The sequence below is a fragment of the Ammospiza caudacuta genome, chromosome 6, assembly GCF_027887145.1.
Source record: "Ammospiza caudacuta isolate bAmmCau1 chromosome 6, bAmmCau1.pri, whole genome shotgun sequence".
NCBI classification, from domain to species: Eukaryota; Metazoa; Chordata; class Aves; order Passeriformes; family Passerellidae; genus Ammospiza; species Ammospiza caudacuta.
This window is the reverse complement of record NC_080598.1, coordinates 19,746,498-19,769,946: the sequence shown is the minus strand read 5'-3', so window position 1 is coordinate 19,769,946 and position 23,449 is coordinate 19,746,498. Positions and strand designations below refer to the sequence as shown.

General features: G+C 52.1%; 1 protein-coding gene across 1 annotated transcript in view; it reads right to left on the bottom strand.

Moving 5' to 3' along the window:
* Positions 1-295, bottom strand: part of MOB2 (MOB kinase activator 2) — a 108,598-nt gene extending 108,303 nt beyond the window's left edge. The window contains exon 1 of the mRNA XM_058806642.1: positions 60-295. Within this exon, the coding sequence (XP_058662625.1) occupies positions 60-76 (17 nt within the window). The 5' untranslated portion in view covers positions 77-295. The remainder of the gene's footprint in view (positions 1-59) is intronic.
* Positions 296-23,449: the final 23,154 nt, after the last annotated feature.

The following is a 23,449-nucleotide window of genomic DNA, read 5'->3' as shown; positions in this document are numbered from 1 at the left end:
GGCCGCCTCGGCCGGCCGGGAGCGCCCCGCGGGACGGACGCGCAGGGGGCCCCACTCACCCCATCAGCCAGTCCATGGCTGGGTCCCGCCGCGCCGGGAAGCTCCCGCGGCCGCCGACTCGCCGCTCACCGCCCGCTCATGGGGGCCGGGGCCGCTGCGCGCTCGGGGCTCCTCCCTCGGCCGCTGTGTCCGTCGGTCCGTGCCCCGGTCGGTCGGTCGGTCGGTCGGTCCCTCCCCGGCCGCGGGCGGGGCGGTCGCCGGGTGCCCCCCCCGGGCTGACACTCGCGCACTGGCGCGGCCGGAAGTAAACACACCGCGCCGGCCAACCCGGAAGCGGCCCCGCGCCGCCCGCCGCCCCGCCGCGCGGGGCACGCCGGGAGGTGTAGTCCGGGCGCACCCCCCCCCCCCCCCCCGGCGGCTCCCCGGGCCCGGGACCCCCGCGTCAGTCGGGGCCTGTGCGGGAGCCTCGGTGCCCGCACCGCAGGGCTCGGTTCTCGCTGGGACACACCGTGAAGGGGCCTCTGAGTCAGCGCTGGCAAGGCAAATTAATGTGTTAATTAGAGACGGGCATGAGAACCTGGAATTCCCACAGGGTCGCCAGGGACTGCCCCAAGACTATCGTGCAGAAATGACCAAACAGCTGCTGAAGGGATATGCCTATCCCCAGACAGCCCAACACTGCACCATTTGAGATTTACACAACCATAACTTTTAAAAGTAAATCCTTCCCATGCGATTCGCTGATGCACAGCATTCCCAGAGGCTCCGTGATGTCCTCTCGAGTTCCCCGATCGGCACCTGCTCGGGTGGGCACGGTCACAAGGACAGAGCTGCTGGGGACGAGCCCAGCTTTGACACGTGTATTTGTTAGAACCTGCCTTAGGGGAGACTGATGGTCATTGCAGCCGCCAGTTTTCCAAGGGAAGGACCTGCCTTCAGAGGCTGCAGGAGCCATCCCCTCCTTCCCTGCCCTGCTTCCTCCCCGTGCTGTGCCAGGGGCTCCGAGGGCCCTCCCAGCCCCATGGTGTCCCCAGGGCCCCTCGCCCACAGGCTCCCACCTGTAACCCCACTTTTCGCCCAGCCCAGCCAGCACACGGGCTCCAAAGACAGCCCCAACAAAGCAGCGTTATCCTGGGGCTAATTCTAGATGGCAAGGGGGTGTCAGCGGGTGACTTAACAAGAATGTTTCTCTGTCATAGTTGTTTTGTACCTCTCTGTCTTAAGAGAGTAGAGCTATTTGTATTAAAAACTATATTGTGGTAGAGTTATTTGTGTTAAAAACCATATTGTGGCAGAGTTATTTGTATTAAAAAGCCTATTGTGGTGTAGTTTTGGGGACGGACCTTCCCTTTGAAATCTGCTTTGCACAACACATAACTGCTTTATTTTGCCATTCTCCTATAATGAAACTTCAGCCTGAGAATTATCTGGGTATATGGCAGTGTAACATAAGAACTTGAAAATGTATGTTGCCTGTGTTCCAATGAAGTATTTCTCTTTAATACATTTTGTCTTCTAATTGGTTTTAGTTTTACTTATTCTTGCATTTAGGAAATGTAGCAGAGGATAGGAAAAAGGTCTTGCGGCAAAACTCCTCATACTTTCCTGAGTGGCTGGGGCAAGGATTTTTTACAGTGTTTAAAATACCAGATCAAACCATCTGCAGAAAATAATTATCTTTTATGCAGACACTCGATCCAGTCATTATCTGCAAACATTTGAGAACAGATGTCCCTCATTTGAATTATGTTTTCTTGTTGCCCTTTGTTATGGGTATTTTTAGCAGGGCATTTGAGGATGAGCTCCATCCAAATTTACTGTGGGATGCATTGTACCAGGAGTAGGGTGCTTAGTCATATGACACATGCTTTAAGATGACTTCTGATACAATGAGTTTGTCATGTCAGATTAGCTGTTTTCCTCCTGATTGTATCAAGGAAAATATACAGCAACTGGCACTAGGAGAACAACTGGTGCAAAAAAAATCAGACAAGGAACATCTATTTCATTTACCTTTTGTATCCTACCTTCCAAGGGCACAAGGCCTTTATCTACATCTCACCTAAGGTGATTATTTTACAATGTTTTTTTTTTCTTCTTGGCATTACACTTCCATTGACATTACTGTTTTGTTTGGGGTTTTTTGGTCTGTTTTTTGTTTTGTTTTGTTTTTTTCTTCTTCCTTCAGCCACTGGAAACTGCAGAAATCCCTCCAGCAGACTGAGCAATTCCCATCCATCCCAGTTCAGCCAGGCCCCTCTGTGAGCAGCTCTGAAGGGCAGAGGGATGTGCCAGCCCCAGAGCAGTGCCCGGTGGCTGTCCCGCAGCTCCCCTTCCAAGCCCTCCGTAAAATGCATCACAGCAATTATTTATTTGGCAGCAGCGAGCCTGGGAAGCTGCAGGGCTCCTTTGTGCTCAGCCCTGTGCACATGGACAAAGAAAGGGCGCTCCCTGCTCAGGGCTTGTTGGGAGCAGGCCCTGCAGGACATGAGGATAAGGTGCTTAACCAGCGCTGCTGCCGCATACAGATGTGGTGGGGAGCGCGCAGGATCCGGGGGTTTACAGTGCTTGACGTTGCAGGGGTTTGCATCGACTCTTCCCTGGATTACTGCTCCACAGCTTACTCGTGTCTAACAGGATTTAAAATGTGAGATTATTGACAGGCAGCCAGGGCAGAACATGTGCCCCGTGGGCTTGTGGGACCTGCACGGTAGGGCTTTTGGCCTGTGGCACAGAGCAAGAAATACTGCATTCACCTGCTGCTCTCCTCCTTGTTCTGCCACTCGTATCCCCTGGCCTGGCTGGCGTAACAGGAACCAAAAAAGTGCATTCCCTGCTCCTCCTGACCTCCAGGCATAGTGTGGCTTTGTTTCCAGATGTTCCTCAGCAGCACCAGTGCTTTTCAGAATCTGATGGAGGGGAGGCTGGAGGGGATCCCATGCAGCCCAGAGCATGGGAGTTGGGGCCGACAAACATCTCACATGAGGATTTGGCAGTTGTGTAAAGCTCTGCCGGGCTCAGTGTAAAAGCCAAAGTACAAGACAGCATGGACCTGAGGGCTGTCCCTGTCTGTGAGAAGGCTCTGTTATGTCCCATAACCCAGAAGAAAGACACGGCAGTCCCAAAAGTGACTCAGCGCTGGCTGAGAGCTGCCTTGAAATAGCAAGTGTGAACATTTACTTCCTTTATTTTGTCCCACAGTTCTCATGACTAGACTGTGTGAAACAGGAGGTTTTATAGCCATCCAGACAACAGCTGTCTTATCTACCTGATTTTCATGTTCCCTTTTAGTCGGCTTGCTCTGCCTGTCTGATAATGAAGTGCTACCGTGGAGGGTGAGTGGCTATGAGGAAGTAATCAAGGCACCAGTCTCTTTGCAACTGTCCCTTTACTGCCTCTGATTTGTCACTACCTCCTGCAGCGGGAATAGTGCAGTGTGCAGGTGGGCAAACACCACCGTGCAGAGCCAGCACCAAGGAGTGGGGGTGAACTTTGCTCCTTTATTGCACCAGAAACACCTGTCCCTCCTTCACCAGCCCGTGCTGGTGTGGGGCTGGGCAGCCTCAGACCTGACACCTCGACATCAGCCTCGCATGTTCCCTCTTCTCTCCTGCTCTATAGGAATGGAGCAGTGGTCAGGGCTCTATGAGTTTTCCTCCCTTGATCTGAAGCAGTGTCATTCCCATGGAGCTCATCTTACCCTGCACAGCTGAGAGGCCTCAACAGGCAGAGATGTGAACCCATTTGCCGAGCTGAGGCATTTCCAGTGGGTGGCAGGGAAGCAGAGCAGGTGATGGCTGCCCTGACACAGAGGGGGTGTGACATCTTTCAGCGAGCTGCAAATCTGCAGCTCCGATCTGGGTCTTCAGCAACAGAGGAGATCCACCCTGTGCAGTGTATCTCCAGGAGATGGGGCAGGCTGATGGGCTTGGGTTCAAAGTGGTTCTGTTTGTGAAGCCCTGAATGTGGCGCTGGCTCTTTAAGTCAAAAACATCCACACACTCCTTCCCTGAGACAAAACCTCTTTGTCCCTGAGCGTGAAACATATTACGGTTCAAATTCCTGCAGAGCCATTAGAAAAAGAAAAGTGCATGAGTCTGACAGCGTGGGCCTACCTGCAACTCTGAATATGGTTATTAATCATGCTAGATATTAATAAAAGCATCTCTTCTTGGTTGGAACGTTTGATTTTTTTTATATATAAATAAACACTGTAAGTGGTTATAAATATTGATTGCTGCCAGTAATAGTAGGACCTTTTACATATAGTCTTGCAACAAGACAATCAATCTGGCTGAGGATCAGACTGGAAACAATAAATGGCATTTTGGGTCCTAAACTGTCTGGGAAATATAGCTTTTATTCTGATGTCTAAAAGAGAGGTGAAACTTTAGGGAAGAAGGCTGCAAAATCTGCCCTTGGGTGTCTGCATTTCTAGAGATGTTGACTAGGGTTCAGTTGCCCTCTCAAAGTCACAGAAGAACAGAATTATTAGGTATTTCCTCTTTCAGACAACTTAGTGGTTGTCAAAACATGAGACTGGTGGTGACTGGCACTTAATTTTCCCCCCATTAATTAGGTATTACTGTGCAGTGTCTGCCTTTTGCCTCAGCTTCCATATCTGGAAAATGAAAAAAAATCCCACTTCCCTCTGCATCAAGTCTTGTGAGAGATGATGTGTAAATGCTCAGAAACCTCCAGTGCTTAGGAGTGCTAAAAATTAGGTGGATTTCTCTGTTCCTTCAAGTGTAGAACACAAGAATTATGCTAAAATGAATTTTAAAGAAGAGGGAGTTCTAGTTTCAGCTGGGAAGCTTGGGAAATGCCACTCGTGGGGTCAGCATGCCTGGGTTGGTCTGCGTGTGTCAGAGAGCTCTGTAAGGGGATGAGCGTGGGTTTCCTTTTGTCCCAGTGCTGGCAATTCTGTGTCATTGTGGACAGGCTGTAGCTCCCAGCACGCCTGACCAGTACCAGCCCATTTGAACGGCCCCATGGAAAGGGGAAGCAGGAGACACACCCCAGCTCTGTGGTGCTGCTCCTCCTTGCTGATAAGCTCTTTCCTGAACATGTCTTAATCTACTGGAGAAAAGGGCGCAGAGTGAGAAGTGGGACATATAATTTTCAAGTTTGGAGAGGGATGTTCACTGTGGGGTTGGGATGTAGGCTACCCATAAGCAAATGGTGTTGCATGTAACTGGAAGCCAGGGCTTGTCCATCCCCACTGGTTTTGTAGGAAGATGGAGACTGCCGGAAATTGTTTGCATTATTTTCCTAATGCTGCATCCCTCTCACAGATGGCAAAACTCCCTCTAGGCCTCCTCCTTGAAAAAACCCAGCAGGCTGCAAAAAGCCTGCAAGGCTGTTTTTTTTTTTAGAGACCTGGCTGCTTTTAACCACTCCTTGACATTATTTACAAAGGCAAGGAACAACTGTCTGGCACGTCTTGTCCTCTGGTACAACTGCATGGACAGCAGTTCACCAAATAACCTTTGAAGCAGCTCAGAGCCTGCATCACAGTCACATCTCCTGCAGACCGAGGAGACGGGCAGCTCACCTGCGCACACACACAGGGCTCATCCCGTGCAGGGCAGAGATGCAGCCAAATGCCCAAATGGGAGCAGGTGCATTTGCAAACCACGGGAGGATGGTCAGACTGCGCCAGGATCACACCCAGGCTCCTCTGTGGGTCCTGTGTGCCCGGCTCAGAAGGAGGTGGGTGAGGACGAGCAGTGCTTGGGCACAGCCCGCTGCCCTCTGCCCGCCCTGCCGGGGCTCGGATCCCGCGGGCAGCCTTGGTGCCTGCAGTACAAATGAGGCCTCCAAATGATGGCTGCATTAAAGGGTTCCCAGCCCCCACCGATTACAAAGGGTGCCTGGCAGAACAGGAGTCTGTTTGTCTGCTGCGCTCTGCACAAACAGTCGCCTCTGTAAATACATCTCACATGAGCAATTAGCCCCGACAATAAAGAGGTCCCATCTCTGCTGAGCTGTGCGGGGAAGCTGCTCCTCACCGGGCACCGAAGAGGGCTCAAACAGCAATCCCCCACCTGCTGCCTTCCCTGGGAGACCACGGTGCTGGGTCTGCGGAGCATCCCCTCCATTCTGCTCCAGCCCTCTTGGCCGGGTCTCGGTGCCTTGGCACGACACCGGCGATGGGACTGCTCTCAAAACAGCCCCTGGGTGATCACTGAGCACCCAGCGGCCTGGGGCTGCACAGGGAGGGGGCACACATTGCTCTCCAGCTCCTCTGGCACCCTGGGGGCAGGGAGAAGTTATTTTAAGGGTGCAGGAAATATTATGCTGTGAAATTGAAGCTGGCTCCCACTGTGCTTGGAAACCACCCAGCCCAGCTCAGCAGCCATTCTTATCACTGACTAAATGCACTTGTAATGATTTCTCCTTTCCCTCCTTCCTCACGTTACTAGCATTTTTCTCCTCTTTCATCTTGCACAATTAAATATGAAAACCAGCCCAGGAAAAGCACTAATCAGTTGTTATTCATGCATATTTGCAATGCCAGGTAGAGGCCTCAGCTGGACAGCAGGGCTCTCGGTGCCAGGCTCTGGCCATTGCAAAATCCACAGGGAATTATAAGCACCAAAGCCCTGGAAGTCCTGGCCCCACATGCGGAGGGGAGATGTCAGATGTGATGAGCATACTGTGGGCAACGTGCCTTGATGCCTCTTCTTTTTACAGCACACTCTGTGTTAAAAATAAAATAAAATAAAATAAAATAAAATAAAATAAAATAAAATAAAATAAAATAAAATAAAATAAAATAAAATAAAATAAAATAAAATAAAATAAAAGGTAGAGGGAAGAGGCAGGGAGAGGTAGCAATGAGACAGTCACCCCCAGGCATCGGGCAGCCTCCTGCTGGCTAACTTTCCAAGGAGGGCAAGTCCTGTGTTCCATATACCGCTGTTGTGGAGGGGAAAGGAGCTTTTGCTAATGCTGCTCCCTCTTTAATTTCTAGCCTTGCTGCCTGAAAGCAGTTCGTCCTCTCTAAATCTTTCCGGACATGAACACGTCCTTTTCTTGGAGCAGAAATTGAAGTGCTCCTATACTGGTCTGGTTGTTCCTGCACTGGTATCACTGGAGTGCAGCTCCAAGAAATAGCCAGTCTTGCAAAACTTGTGCAAAACAACCAACCAACCAGACAAAAATAAACAGAAAAAACAGTGACACATATCTTTGTTAATTTATTTGAGAACACCGGAATATTTCTGTATCAGTACCTGTAACTGAGGAATTAAGTGCTGTTCCCTGCCCTTGAGGTGGAGCAAGAAGCCAGTGTGATCCCTGGTGGCAGCCTGCTGTCCTCCGGGCTCCACATCCTAAGGAGACTCAATGGCACCATCTGATGGTTGAGAGGAAACACTCATATTCATGAATACTCCTCCATTCAAAGTTATTCCCAGTCAGTAACAAGGTTTCCAGCCAGGTGCAGGTGGGTTAGTGGTCTTTCCAGGTGGCGTTGGGAACGATCCAGGGGCATTGAGAGGTGGGAGAGTTTGGCCTGCAAGGGGGGAACACCACCCTCTTCCTCACTTGGCTCCTTCAGGGCTGACACAAGGGAAACAGCAGCACCTCTGGAGAAGGCTTGTGAAAAACGGGTGACAGTGAGCTTGTAGGGCACAATCACAAAAATGTAGGATGCTGCTGAGGCTCCCCCAAACCAGCACAGAGCAGAGTGCACTGTGCTAGACTGGTGTGCTAGTAGAAACTAAGAAAAAACCCTGCCACAGCAGCCCAGACAGGGGAAAGCTGAGCTGGAGCTGCTGGAGAGGGTTTGGGGTGCATAGATGGCCATGTAAGGCTCTGTTGATGCAGGTGGTTCAGACCAATGGGGATTTGTTTGGTAAGTGCCCTCCATTGATTTTTCTATGTATAGGAAGTGTTGATTTCTCCAGCAAAGGCTGCAAAGGAAGGTCAGGTTTATTCCATGTCTGCTTTGCAGCGTTAGCAGCGGAAGGTGACCTGTCCTCTTTGACTCTGATGACTGCAAGGGCAGTAAGTGCAAGGAGTCAGCTAAATTTGCCCCCTGCTCACAGTAATCTGCTACTACATGAAATCCAGGAGGATTGGGTGACAGGTAAGGGAGCTTTGCCCAGGGCAACTTCCTCAGATTTGTTGGGGTACAATGCTGCCATGAATGAGTCATCACTTAAAACAGATAGCACCATTTGCTTCCTCAGCATGATTTGTGTGTGTGCAACCAGCTGAAACAAGTCCCTGGAGTTTATCTTTGTGGGAGTATGGAAGTACATCCATTGGTCTTTTCGTGGGATCAGGCCTGTGTGTCTCATGTGCAAACTGAGGCCACATGAGCAGCTTTTAAAGGAAGACATGAAAACTCCTGTGTTGGGCACGCTGGGGATCTGGCTGAGTGTGGATGTTTCCTCACAGCATCCGCAGGCTCTGTTGTCCACAAACTTCCCCAAAAATGAATGACTTCTCTCTGCTAGTCCTAATCCATCTGCAGGGAAAAGCCACTACCAAATCCCTGCCAGGTCTGCAGTGGGGGCTGTAGCAAGATGTGAGTTTTCCTCCATCTGCAGAGGGTCACTCCTTCCCACACACTGCCTGCCTGGGCCTGCCTGGTCCAGCACGGGGCAGTTGTTGTCTGCCTGTTGTCAAAGGGAAGTCTGCTTCCTGGGTGGAGCTGATGGATGCAAGGGAAGGCTTGATCTCAATCTGCTTCTGGCAGCCAGCACCAGTGCTAATGCTTTAGATGGCTCATTAGTCATTTCTAGAGTGCACCAAGGCACCTGAAAGTCTTCCTGGGGATGTGGGGAGAGTGAGGCAACACATTTTGTAAGGGGCTGGGCAGCAAGTTGTTTGCATCATACCTAGGAAATCAGCCCAGAGCAGAGATGTGGTTTCTGGCTGTAGCTCCACCAGGTTTTTTGATGCCCCAGCTGCCCAGCATGGTTCCTCACCCTACCACCTGATTGCTTGGGCAAGGTGAGCCTGAAGGGATGGGAGAAGCAGCCTGAGGGGTGTAGGATTGTCCTTCAGGAGTAGCAGGATGCCACTGAGCTGCTCATTACCATAGGTAATTTCCCCAGCAGACTCAGACCTATCTGCTTGTGCCATCAGTGAGAGCCTGCACAGAGATGCAGTCACCTGTTAACCAGCTGGTCCAAGTCATGCTGGCAGCCCTGAAATATGGAGAGGGTGGAGGGGGCACTTCCATGGAAACAGCCCCTTCAGGGAGTCCATGCCATGGATGAGCAGAGACCATGGAGGTTGCATTCCCATGAAAGGCATCAAGCTTTCCCCTCCCTGATCTGCAGCCCTAACCTAGGGGAAATGTCCTCCCCTTCCTCCACTGAGGAAGATGGAGGTGATTAATAAAGCCACACACAGCCAGCCAAAGCAAACAGGCAGTTCTGGCCAGGCTGAATCCCTGGCCCTCTCACTGCAGCTGCTGTTACTTTTCCCTTCACTCTCAGCTTCAAGGTCCCTCAGAAAAGCATTCCTGGAGGTTGCAGAGAAGAAACAAGGAGAGGACAGGCAAAGAGGTTTCCTGAAACCAAAGGGCTGAGGGGGGCATGTAAGAGGCATGGATCAATAGCTGCACTTCTGAGAGCCTCCAGGCTCCCTGGATCAGCAATAATAGCGGGCTGAGCTCATTGCTAATGGCTTTGGTGGCCGAGACAGCCAAGGGCAGCCTGTCTGCTCTGGAGAAAGCCTTGGTGCTGTCTGTGCCTCTGTCAGCAGCACTGCCTGCTGCAGGAGGAAGCAGGAGGATCCTTTTTCATTACTTCTCTGTACGTGGATCCTGGTTTTTGGTGAGGAGCGGTATCAAGACTTGGTCTTTGACTGGGTGCTATCAAAAGAAGAGTAGAACTGGCAAAACCACAGAGGTTATCTGAACTAGATTACTCCCTGCTGTGATCTGAGTTATCTTGCTGCTTGCTTGTGTTCCCTTTAATCCACCCTGATATAAAAATACCCCAAGGAAGGATGATTGCCCTGCACAGGGAAGTTATTCCCCTTCCTAAGGGATCTCCATACTGCCACTGCTGCTCTGCCAGGCCCCAGATTGCCTGGCTTTGAAGGAGTTCAAGGTGCACACTTGTGGAACTGGGGTGAAACCAATTCCCATCAGGAGCCCAGGGCCTGGTGCAGAAGGCACCAAAGCTTCATGATTCCTGTTTACTGCCTGCTCCTGCTTTGCCTGGCAGGGTTTACCTCCCCTGTGCCAGCCCTGCACCCAGTGCTGCAGCAAGGAGAACCAGGGTAATGTGGGTGATAGGATTTTCAGAGGAATACTGAATTTTCCTTTTTTTCCCCTTTCCTTAGGTTTCCACAGCTAAACAAACCCCTCAGGGATGAAAGCACTATGGGAGCCCTGAGTGACCCAGAGGACTAATTATGGGGCCAAGGGGGAAAAGGAGAGGGCAGAAAGTTCAGCCATCAGAATGCCATCCTGCTGTGCTCTCTCAGTGACATTACAGCCTCAGCTACAGCCCTCACAGGCACCACTTAGCCAGCCAGTGCCTTCACCCTGATGGAAATTGCACTTCTTCCAGCTCCAGCTTCTCCAAACCCTCTGTGCCCTGCCCTCAGCATGGTGCCCCGGGCTGAACCCACAGCTGCCTGCAGCAGGGGTAAGCACCACAGAGCCCTGAGTGCCTGGGTGTTTCCTCAGGGGCTGCACAACAAAAATATCCTGGTCATCTGTGCCAGTCTGCCCCAGAGGTTTGTAGCAAGTGAGAGGCAAGCATGCCAGGTGCCTGTGGGGAGCATCTTCTGCACATCCTGGCTGTTGCTCCCTGATGGATGCTCTGGTCAGCAATTAACAGGGAAGGCAGAGCAGGGAGAGGCAGCCCTGGCAGCGCTCTGACTCTGTGATGTGCTTTTGCAAGTACAAGCAAGGTCTGAGGAATGTCTCTGCTGGGGGAAGGTTAGTGCTGCCTGGCTGGAGACAAGGCAGTCTGGCCCTTGCTCGGGCACCACCAAGTCTGCTGGACAGGGGCTGGGTGGGGGTTCCCAAATGCAGACTGGGCTCAGGGGATGCCAGGGCAAAGCCAAAGCCAAGCCCTGAGACAGGCTGAAGGCAGCAGCGTTCCTGCTCATCCCAGAGTGATGTGCTGAGACAGAGGGGATTGTTGCTGGGCATTTCTTACCTCCTGAGGTTGGAGGGGACTGCACATGTGTGTCACAGCTGGCACGTGGAATCTGTAAGGCAGTGGTCACTTGTCACTGACCTCTCTAATGAAGGAGACAGGCTGGGATGTCAATAAAAAAAGAGATTTTGGGATGCAGAGGAGGGTCTCCTAGAAGTGAACTGCAGCATCTTTTACAGCCATCTGTCCACAGCCCAACAGTTGGTGTCTTGAGTTTATCAGTGCTGCAACCAAATCTGGTCCTCAGTGGGTTCAGAGATGTAAAAGACTTGAACCACATGGTTCAAGGGAATGGAGCAGGACACATGTGGCTCTTAGGAGCACATGGAGCCCTTCCCTTCTCCAGTACCTGATGTAGCCTGGAGATGAGATGGGAGCTGGATACTGCAAACATTAGGGTTGGCACGTTCTTCCCAGCCGTGCTGATGAAGGACAGGTTGCTTGCAGGGGCACTGAACCTCCCCAGCCTTGTTCCTAATGCTCTTAGTTTGCAACTGTAGGGTGCAAGAGATTCCAGAGCTGAAGTGCAGAGTGGCACCAGCCCTTCCTCAAGTCACAGCCAGCTGGGGGCTCCTGGCCCATCGTGGGCTGTGGCCTTGCAGACATCTTCCCTCTTCAGACCTCTGTCCTGCATCGCTCCAACAGGATGTGTGAGCAGCTGTTTGCCTTCGTCCCTCTTTCCTCTCCTCCTCCTCCTCTTTGTACCAACACCTGCAGCAGCGCTTCAGCCTTGCCGAAAGGGCACCGAGTGTCGCCCCGAGCTCTCCTGAGGGACATGAAACGAGGGTAAATCTCTTTCGCCGGTGCTGTACAGACAGAGCTGCGGCGGTGCCAGGGCTCCCAGCAGAGGCCAGCAGAGGCTGCTCGCTCGCCTCGCTGCAGGGCCAGTGCGCGGTGCCTGCGACGGCACAGCCCGGAGACTGCCCTCCCCTCCTGAGCACGGTTCAGGTGCCAGGGAAAGGTGTCCCACAAAGCTTGTTGGAGCTGGCCCCCGTTGCCTCCTCTGACACGGCCTGGCTTTGCTGTGGCCTCAGCTCCCGGGGTGGAGCAGCCCTCGGCAGTGATGGATGCTGTGGGCTGCCATGGGGTCTGTAAGAAAGGACCAAACCGTGCAGGTCGGTCCTGTTCTCCTACAACACCCTTGCCCCAGATGGCCCCAGGGGTTGTTATCGAGGGGAGGTCACTGGGATGGAGGGAGCACACAAATATGTGTTTGCCAGGACATGCAGGATCCCATTTCCAGCCCAAGGTGGATGTCCAGGCTCCCGCTTCCTTCTTCCTGCATCCCTGGCTGCTGCCAGCCTTGACTGAGATGGAGACACCATGTCCTGTAAGGAACAAGCCCCCAGCTCTCCTGTGCTGGGCTTTGGGGGGAGGCACTGGGAGCCCACTCATGATGGATGGATGGATGGATGGATGGATGGATGGATGGATGGATGGATGGATGGATGGATGGATAGATGGATGGATGGATGGATGGATGGATAGATGGATGGATGGATGGATGGATGGATGGATGGATGGATGGATGGATGGATGGATGGATGGATGGATGTGAAGGCTCCCTTGGGGCCAGCAGTGCAGGATCAGAACCTCAGCATGTGTTATGTGGAGACCCAGGGCATGGTGGTGAGAAGTGCCACAGCCAGAGCCCAAATCCAGACCAGCTGCCCACTGCCATGCAAGGTGGATCCATTTACACCCAACACACCTCTCTCCAGAACACAAACCACACCTGGCTTGGGATACTCAGGTGTGTCTCTCATGGAGGTTGTGCCTGGTCCCAGGAGGCCCTCTAGGTGCTGTTGAGGCCTCATGAAGCATCTTGGAGCAAAGTGCTGGGATCCCTGATGACAGCAGGGTTGAAGAGTGATGCCGTGAAGCAGCAGGATTGGAAAAACTGTAAGAAAAACCTGAAGAATGGCAAAAAAGGGAAACTATGGGGCTGAAGCAGCAGAAAGAGAACAAAATGCCATTCCTACAAACCTCCAATTCCTCTGCCAATGCCACGCTTTCCTGATCCCAAGCAGCCATGCCTGTGTCCTCCCTGTGAGGCAGTGCCTTGCAGACACAGATGTGCCCTGCTCAGGATGCAGCTCTGCTCCCAGCACGGCTGGCTGTGACTCACAGGATGCCTCAGGGGAGCAAACCAGATGAGGAAGATGCTGCCTTTTTGTTGTTTGGAAATGAAGCCACTTTTTTTTTAAATTGAGGCCTTTTTTAATTTGCTGAGGTGCTTTGCCCAGTGGGCAGTGACACACTCTGTGGAGAGGAAGGACGATTGCAATTAGTGTGGGCTGTGGGCAAGACGGGAGCAGCTGGGCCATGCCATGGGCATCTGAGAGGCCAGCTGGATTTGGGCACAGTCACATCCACACTGGTATTCAACACAGATGGTTCCTGCAGGAGAGAATTTTTGTTTTCATTGTCACTCTGGTGCCACAAAATGCAATTTTGGGAGGCATTATCATTTGCCCTGTTCCTGCCAGCACAGCTCCTTCCTGGCAAGGCAGTGAGAAGGAGCAATGCTAGGCTGCCAGTATGATCTGTAGGGGTTGCAGCATTTTGGGTCAGGGCACACGTATTTAGAGGTAAATCTACAGCAGGAAAACTACATCTCCTTGTGCATGGTGGCTTTATTAAATAGAAATAAATAAAGTATCTTTAAAGGAGAGGTGAATGAGAGACACAAACCCCATCCTTGGGGCAATGCAGACAGATGAGTAATGGGGCCCTTTGAGTAAGTGCCTGCCTGGCCAGCTCTGAGTCACTGAGCAAACAGCACCAGCCTGGAGCCAGAGGCAGGGCTATTCTTAGCACTCGCTTGTTAGGAGATGCTGCTGAGGGAGAGCAGGCAGGTTAAGGGGTGTCAGAGGGGGAAAATATTTGATTTCCAGCTAGAAAGCCCTCAAAAGCCAGCCTGAGGCTCAGTTGCAGTAATCCAGACTGGAGATGACAAGAGTGAGGATGAGGAGGGGGACCACTGCCATGCTAGGGAGCACAGGACAAATTTCTCAGGGAGTTGAAGGGAAGTAAAAGGACACCTGGAGGGACAAGTGCATTGACCAGAGGGAGCTGGAGATTCCTCTGCCTGGGAACATCTGGTAGCACACATCACCTGCATCACCCTCACCTGCCCCTAACAGCATCTCCCTTTCCCACCTGCCTGGCAAGGTCCCCTTTTGAACCACCTCTTCTCAGGCATCCTGATGTCCCTGCTGCCAGTGGGATTGCATCAGCAGGGAAGGGAGGTGGCAGAGGGGTGCTGCAAAGACCTGGACTCAGTTGCACTTGGGCTCCTTCTAAATAAAGAATCTCCAGTCATACTGGCTCGAGCTGCTGGCTCAGCCCAGGAGCCTGGAAAATGAAATGACATCATCTGGGTACTGCCAACAGACAATATTTCCACTCAGACACCCAGTGCCTGGGTTTCAGCTGAGGAGTGTGCCCAGGGAACATTGATGGCTTTATGGAACCCCCTAAAGCTGTCCTTCCTCTCTGCAAAAGACCCAGGGAAGCAGCTGACCCTCATTTTGGTCTCCACTTTAACCTGGGGCATCCTAGTGCAGACCCTCTGTGCCCCTGGAGGGACCCCAGTAGCATCTCAGCCTGCTAAGCCAGCCTTGTCCCAATGCCACATGGCTGGCACAACCATCCCATCAACTCCTTTCCCACTCTGGGGTGCTCTGGCCACAGCTGTGGAGGCCACTCCACAGTGACTGGGGGCTGGTGGGATCTATCACACATGGCATCAGGTCTGGGGCTGTTATTCCAGAAGGGGAGGTCACTCTGTGTGGGAATTTTGTGACTTGCTGCAGTCGTGCTCCAATCGATCTGCTCATCAGCCTTGTCAGCACCTTCTGCCATGGAGGGTAGGGTATCTCTCTAACCACCTTGAAAAGGGACATTGTGGACAGGAAGGTAAGCAGCAATACACAACATCTGCATCCCATGGGTATCCTGCAGGTGAGGACCTGAAGGGACCATAATTACCCTGTCAGTTGTGGAATTATATTCTGGTGTGTAGGAGAAAGACTGGGAGCAAGAATTCCCCCCCAGCCCCTCCTTCACTCCACAGAGGCTCCAACTCTGCCTTCCTGGGTGGCCTTTGGCAAATAACCTGCTCCATCCTGGCTCCAGGTTTCCTATTTGTACAAGCTGGGATGAGTGGGATTCTTCTCTCATTTCCAGAGCTCTCTGGACCCCCGTCTGCAGGGGTACATGGAAAAGGAAAAATTAAGTCCAATAACAATAATTACTTTTCTCCTTCCCATGGGTGTTGTAAGGATTAGCTCATGTTTAGCAAAACCCTCTGTAAGTGCTAAACATTATTAATGTTCTTGGATTGCTCCAGGAGCAAATGTGGCTTTCCAGGGAGTGACGGGGTTTTTCCCTTGGCTGGCACGCAGCTGCAGTGAATTCCTCACAGCCCAAGGAAAGCAGCATCCCATTCCTGTCAGGCTCAGGGTGTAGAAGAGTGTCTACAGCACAGAGCAGTACTCACCTTGTTTTCCATCAGCCTTTGAGAGGTGAAGCCCACCCCTTCTTGCATCAGTGCACAACCAGGAGTACCCTGGAGGAACATGCATCCCACGGAGCCTCTCTGAGTGTGGGGCCCTAATAAGGGCTCATCTCACCAGTGTGGCAAAGGGCATCTCCCGGGCTGCTCCCAGACACACCACGAGGTGGGATAGCCCCTGGAGGGGACATGGGTGCAGCACTGCCTCGAGACCACCCAGCAGCTGAGGCCAGAGACCAGGTCAGAGCCACAGCACAGCTTACGAGTTTGAGCGTCCTGGCTCAAGTAGGGGCGCAAGGGTGGGGGTCAATTCATGCCCCTGGCTGTCCTAAGTGTCCTAACACACAGCAGCTCTGTGCACCAGGAGTATTTATGGTCCTGCTAAGTGTGGAAAAGCAATGCACACCACCTAATGCTGGGAAGCCTGGGGGATATGACAGATAGATTCTCTTTTCCAGGCTCTGGTGCTGGAAAAAGACACCAAGTCCTCACAGGAGAGGAAACTGCCTTGTGACTGGTTCAGCCCTGCCTGACTGCTCCAACAAATGTCCCTCCTGGGGACCCCCAGCTCTCTGGGCAGGGATACAGGGTGCTGAAGCTCCTCCAGCTGCCAGACCCTGTCCCCCTGGCTCTCCTGCCCTGCAGAGCTGGGGCTGACTCTTTGTGACCCCTTCTCCCCGTGCTGACTCAGCCATGCCCCCGAGGTGGGTGGCCACAGCCCCGGGTGGGACTGAAGGTAAAGGCAGTATGGACTGGCAGGCTTTCAAAGAGGCCACAAGCTAAATAAATAGCCAGCAGCCTGTTTCAGTGGCTGCTATATTTAGCTCAAGGAACATTTATTTATAGGCTTGGCAGCCTTTCTGAGTCAATAAAAGCCAGAGAGCTGGAAAAAGGACGTTCCTGGGTTTCTCGTTGCAGTAATGGTTTGTGCCGTGCAAACCGTGAGGAACAAGAGGAGAGGGGAGGAAGCTGTGCTGGCTGCACACCCATGGGTGCCTCTGCCAGGGGACAGGGCCTCCACACACCTATAGCCCCAGGTAAGAGCAGCTTCACCTGGGTTTCCTCCCACCTGGGTGCTGCTGCCAGTCCCCTGGCACGGAGGGAGTCTCTCTGTGAAACATGAGAGGATTTAATTGTGCCTGTGGAGATAGTGACACAAGACATCAACTCTGGGGACTCTACTGCAGCATTACTCTTCCCCTGGGTAGTGAGTTTGGAAAAACTAAGCCATGGGCAGGTAAATTGGGAAGGAGATGGGAGCAGTGTTCATGTTTCTCTATTAAATAATTGTTCCTTCCCATGTCACACATGGCAGCAAGTGGTTGAGAGAGGAGGACAAACAGCTTCTCTGGAGCTGCTAGGGGTGTCAGATGCACAGGAGGCTGAAGCTGCACACTGAGCTTCTACCCCAACAGCAGGTGATGGCAGTAGTTTTGTGAAGCTTTACAAAACACCCAGCAGTTGCAGCTGGATAAGAGGAATGCATTTATAAAAGACACAGGGGTTTAGCCCAGCCTGTGGAAAGCAGCTGTGAGGATGGATGTCCCTTCTGCATACACGTCAATAAGTGCTGAGGCTTTCTGGAGCCAGAGCTGCAGGGAGCCTGCTCACGCCTTCTCCTCCCTCCAAAGAAAACCTGCTGCAGGGGGGAGCAAGGAAATGCCTCCACCAGCTTCCACTTGGGCACAGTCCAGTCAAAATGGGGCAGCTGCTTGGCTCCTGCCAGCTGTCCCCTGAGCACAGCGTGGCTCAGTTGGCCATGGGTGAGCAGGGAATGTTTATAGGGTTTTGGGTAGTGCACAGCAAGTGTGTGGCTACATGCCGCTATTATGTCAGGAGCAAGGTGGGAGCAGAGCACAGCTGGGAAGCAAAATAATAATAATGGTAGTAATAATAATAATAAAACCAACAATAGTATATTTCAATGCAAACAGTGCATATCTTTGTGCTCTTTAGCCTGGCGATCTGCACCATTACCTACAGGTATGTCCTCATATGGAGCAGGACTGGGACAGTCCTTTCCATTAGAAAGGGGATGCTTAGACACCTGACTACAGCTTCAGAGCCCCTAGAGTGGCAGTTTGCAGTATGAGTGCCCATGAATGCCCCCATTAAGTTTTATGCCACTACTCTCTCAGCCATGAGCCTTACTTCTGCTTTGAATTGGTCCAGCTGCAGCTTTCAGCTGCTGGGCCCTGTACACACACATGGGTCTGGCTGTGCATCCAGGTCTGTCTGTGTCCAGGTCTGCCTCTATGTCCAACTCTCCACCAGCTCTAGGCCCCAGCACTGCAACCAAAGGTCCACAGCCCTCCCCAGACTCCCAAAGAGCCCCATCCTGAGGTCTGACCCTCAAAAACCAAGGCTGACACCAGCTGTTAAAACACCTATTCGGGTATTTATTACAACACATTGTTCCAAAATACAAAAGAAAGGAAAAGAAAGTAGAGGGTAGAAAAGCACTGCTGTTTACAGCCTCTGGTAATAAATAAATAAAGACGAGGCAGGGGCAGAGTCTCTCCCCGGGTCCGACACCAGCGCTGGCCAAATGGACAGCGAGGAAGGGAGTGTGGTGGGGCTGGAGGCCAGACCCTCTCTTCCATGCTTGGGAGTCCCCAGGTACACCAGGGTGGGTACAGACCCCCCCTCTGTGTTGTGCTTGCTGAGGAAGGGTCTCTGATCCTACAGGGATGAGGAAGGGAGAAGAGGGCCAGTCCCGGCATGGTCGGAGCCTGCCTGCTCCCTCCCGGTCCACGGCTGCTCCAAAGGCAGGTGAGGTAGGAAGGGTGGTGCTGGACCAGGACCCCAGCAGAGATCTACCAGGGTCCCCCAAGAGAGGGGTGAGACCTGAGCTCTCTCCTCTCCAGTGTGGTCTCAGAGCAACCTTGGAAATGTGTTCAGCACAGCATGATGAGAAGGACCCCGACCCATGACAAAGTGAAGTCATGACAGAGACAAGAAACTGTGCCTGGGCCACTTGGAGAAGGGCAGTGTTAAACTCCGCAAATGAAAATGACTCTTCATGGGGCTGGCGCAGTACAGGGAGCATTTTGTACCACAGTACAGATGGGGGTCCTCTTCCCTTCCCCTAATGTCTCCTCCTACACCTTACAGTCATCTGGAAAGCTCCAGGTTGTACAAGGAGCACAGGCAATGGGTGCAAAAAACCAGCACCAGTGTCTGTCTGCTCATGACACCACGATTTATCAGTGTTTGATAAAGACCACACCAAGGCCCATGCTGGGAGCTATTCCCAGCCTGTCTAAATCCCTCCAGGTACCAGAGGCCTCTCACATGTCTCCCTGTGGCTCTGCCACTGGGCTTGTTCTAGCTCTGTCCATGTGTCTTCTCCAGGCTGTGCTGCTCCTGGGCAGGGGAACCACCAGCATGAGGAGGACACTCAAGCCCAGGAAGGCCAGGGGACGTGGCTAAAGCAGTAGCCAATGTCCCCGGCTCAGCTGAGCAGGACAGCTTTGCAAAGCAGGTGTGATGCCAGAGCAAGAAGCCCCTGTGGTGAAGATGCAGCCTGCAGCTGCAGCCAGCTGGAGAAGGTGAGAGGACCATGACCTGGAGGGAGCTGACTCCATGAACTGGATGCCTGGCCAATGCTCCTTAAAGCTTTAAGCTTTTACCATTTAATCCTCTGTTGTTGGTGCCAGTGGGTTCCTGCCCCTTGCAAAGATGGGCAGGAACGTGTATGGGGGAGAGGAGCTGTGGGAAGGGAAGAGTTAAGGGAATGGATCTGCCCCGGGTTTGGGTGCCTTTATATGCTTAGGAAGCACCTCCCTCCAGCTCCTCTGACAAGGGTTTGCCTCCTGAGGCTTGGGGCAGCCGGGAGTCAGCCACAGCCGGGCTGCGGGGAGCAGAGAGAAGGTGAGATGGGGCCTTGCTTTTATTCACAACAGAGAAACAAAGAGCAACATACAAAGAGTAAGAAGCAAAAAAGTACAGAATCATAACCATAATAATCATAATAATAATCATAAATACTCAAATCTATCATTCATAGATTGCAATGACAACACTGATAGCTTATTATCATTAGTATTAAGAATGGGAGGGGAAAGGGGACAGCAGGAGGGGTTTCTGAGGGGCATTGTCTCCTAAGGGGCAAATGTAACAGGGATGGACATCCAAAGAAACAAGCAGACAAAGGGAAGGGCTGGAAAAGCAGCAGGGGCTGGGGGTGCTGCTGCTGAGGCCAGGGACGAGCCTGCTCTGACCCAAGCCTCTGGCTCAGTGTTGCCAACCTGGTCACTGCCCTCCTGCCAGCTTTGCTCAGCTGGACAGAGGTGGCCGGGAGGCTCAGCCCTGAGGATAGGCAGAGGCTGGAGGGAAAGGAGCAAAATGTCCTTTTAGTCTGAAGGAGAGCTGTGATTTGCTCAGTCCTTCATGTGGTGGTAAGTGCAGGCATTGCCATCGGATACTCAGCAGCTTTGTTGGTTCCTCCCTTGAAAGAAGAGACCTTTCCTCTCCTCTGCTCACACTTCCACCTCTGTAGGTCCCTACAAATGAATGCACCCTCATCAGATCGGCATGGAAATGTGATTTTTGGTTCCAGTGAGGCTTTGGGACGGGTCAGCTGGCTGTGACAGCCCACAAAAAAGAATTGGCTGAACAGATGATGTGGAGGATTACCACCCAGCACATCTGTCCTCATGACAATTTACAGCTCTCTGACTCATGGACAAAGTGGTTCATTAGACAGAGTTTGATTTAAAAAAATTAAGTTAATTGCATGCCACTTGGTGACCCTGATGGCTTTGGATCAGGATGGGCAGGAGACACTTGGGCAGGGCTGCTCCATCAAGGCTTATTTTCTGGATATAGACTTAAAATATTGTATATATGAGGGTTTCTGATGCACATGCCCAATGTGTAAAGGAGAGGGATGAATGCAAAGGCTGCAGAGGTGGGTCATGAATATCTATGATCTACAAATCTTAAAATATACTTATCTTTGTTCTGGTTTCAGAGAAGAGAGGAGTCCACAGTGTGTAAAACCTCAAACAAGTCTCAGAAGCATCCAGGCGATGGCAGAGTGTAGATGACAAAAAGCAAACCACTGCCTCTTTGCAGACATTCAGGGTCTCATTTGCAAAATGCTCCCTCTCCTTCCTGACTTCAGGTCAGCAGCTCCATCTGCTTTTTTGTGCTTGCAACACTCTGTGTCACTTAACAGGAGGAATTAGATGGGAGCTTGCTAGTGCTTTGTCTCATCTCCCCACCTGGTTTTGGCCACCTGTTGTCCTTTCTATTACATCCCTTGGGAAGCCATTTAACCTCTCTCCATTGCTCAAAGCTACACCAGCTCCTGCCAGCAACTTGCCTGACCTGAGCTCAGTAAGTCCATGCTGGCACCAACCCTGGAGGGCCATGGGATGGGCAGGGACTGAGTGCTACGGGGCAGAGATCAGCAGACAATCACCACTGGCATGCTTGGGAAGAGACGCCACCACTGAGGCCAGAGAAGGGGAAGGAGGACCAGACTCCTTGGACAGGAGGCAGGTGACACTAACACTATGCCCAGCGAGGAGGCACCAGAGGAAGGATGAAGCCTTCTTCTTCTCCCTCCTTGGACTTGACACTGATGCCTACTTAGGACAGCCTGCTGCAAGTGGAGCTCCTGAAATAGCTGCCTGGCTCATGGGGTGGACCTAAATGCCTTCTGGAGTCTAGAAAGGGAGTTTAGGCAATAGTGTCATCACTGCTTCATGATGAGAAGAGAGCAATGTTCAGGTTGGCAACACTGAGCAGGTTTGAGGTGGTTGCTGGAGGCAGTGATGGGTGGTGGTAGGCTTTTCAGGACTGACTCTGAGATCTCTCACTCTCATCCAAAGTGATGTGGGGAGAGGAGCAGGTGGTCCCTGGCTCTCCATCCACCTCCATCCCTCCCTGCCACACTGTGGGGAACCACCCAGGAGCATCTGGGGGTCCCCAGCATCTCACCAAAGAGCTCCATGGAAAAGCAGAAAAACTAAAGCCAGAAGAGAGCAAGGAGTCTCCAGGGAGACTTGCCTCAACTGCAAACACAGAGGTGGCTGAGGAAGCGACGAGCTGAAGCGAGCAGCCCCTCCTCGTGTGATTGCAGCTCCTCACGCCTCTGCTTTATGTTCAGTTTTAAACCTGAGATCATTTGGTTTTGTCACGGGTAGTTTGATTTAAATATAGAAACGAATGACAAGAGGAGGAATAAGGGAAAGGGAGAGAAACCATGTGGACCCAGAAAAGAAAAAGAAAACAACACTCCAAGGATGACACAGGACACAGACATGCACGAACACAGACCCCTGAGGTATCAGCTTTGCAAACTAGTGCGAGACAAAGGAGAAAGCGAAGAGAGCTGCAGGGAGAGATGTGCTTTGCAGTGGAGGCAGCTCAGTGCCTCCAGCTTCAGAAAGCAGCTTCTCAGAAATCCTGACATTGGGGTTTGGGGGCAAGAGCTTGGCCTCCCACCAGATGGGAGGAAGCAGCCAACCATCTCCAAAAATAAGTCACTTGTGGCCCTCCATGTGCTTGCAGAGCTTCATGTCTGGACAGCTTATCATCCGCTGGATGGAGGGGAGCTGGCCTGGAGGGCAACAGGACCGGGAGAGTCCTGGCACCGGCAAACGTGCTGCCCCTGAGTTTCTCAGGTGTGAAACAAAGGATGTGGGAAGCCAAAAGAACTGCCGCCCCCAAAGGCAGAGTGGTGCCCATACCTCCCAAGCAAGGTAGCTGAGGTGAGGGGGAGCTGAAGGGCTGGAGCAGGCAGGCAAGAACCTCCCAACAAGAAATCCCAACTACCACCAGCCTCCCGTCCCTCCCTCTGCTGTGGCAGCTTCCGACGCCTTCCCCACGCAGCTGGAGGTGACTTCCTGCAGCCTTCCATCCACTTCAGGTGACTCCCACCTCTCCCCCTCCAGCAAGGATGGGCAGCCAAAAGGAGGGGAGGGGAAGAGAGGGGGTATGACTGGGATTGCGTGACGGCCAGGATGGGGACAATGCCTAGGACGGGGTGATGGCTGGGACGGTGGTAATGGCTGGGATGGAGATGAGGAGAAACAAACAGAGACCAAGGTGGGAAGAAGAGGCAGCAGCTTCCAGAAGAATTTTCTGGCTCAGTTTATGTCAAAAGAAGGTTTTATGGTTTGCTTGTTTACTTGTTCATTTCTAGAAAAAGTGCCCAGAAGAGTCTCCTGTCCCCTTGTTGGTATGCCCAGAGAGAAGGGGTGAAATCTATGTTGTGGACATTAACTATAGAAGGAGCCACAGGCCTCAGATATTGCTTAGAAACTCGTATTTCAGATTTAAATACCATACACAGTAAAAATAGAGCTGAAAGTACCGCCCCACATTGTCTGCAAATCATTGCCAGAATGAACAGCTTCAATAAATTAAAAACAAAACAAAAAAATTGAAATATTATTTACGTCTCAATAAAAATTGCAGTAAAACCATTTACCTTTTCTTTTGTGTGTGTGTTTTCGGGTTTTTTTTCTTTATATTATATATAATATATATTTATATATGTATAGGGCTGCTCCAGTGCAGCATTTTTAGGATACTTAGCCAGAGAAACACAGCGGAGCATGCTTAGTGCACCAGGGTGCAGGGAAGGGGCAGCTGTGGTCCCCCCTCCAGGTGCTGTGCCCCATCACCACAGCCAAAACTGCAATCCCTGCCACTTCCCCAGCTCTTCCCACTTGAGTTTTAGGCCCGAATTTTGAGTGTGGGGTCTCTGAGGGCTGGGGCGCCCTGGGGATGGGCGGGGAAGGACCAGGGTGAGTGCAGGAGGGACACTAAGCATCCG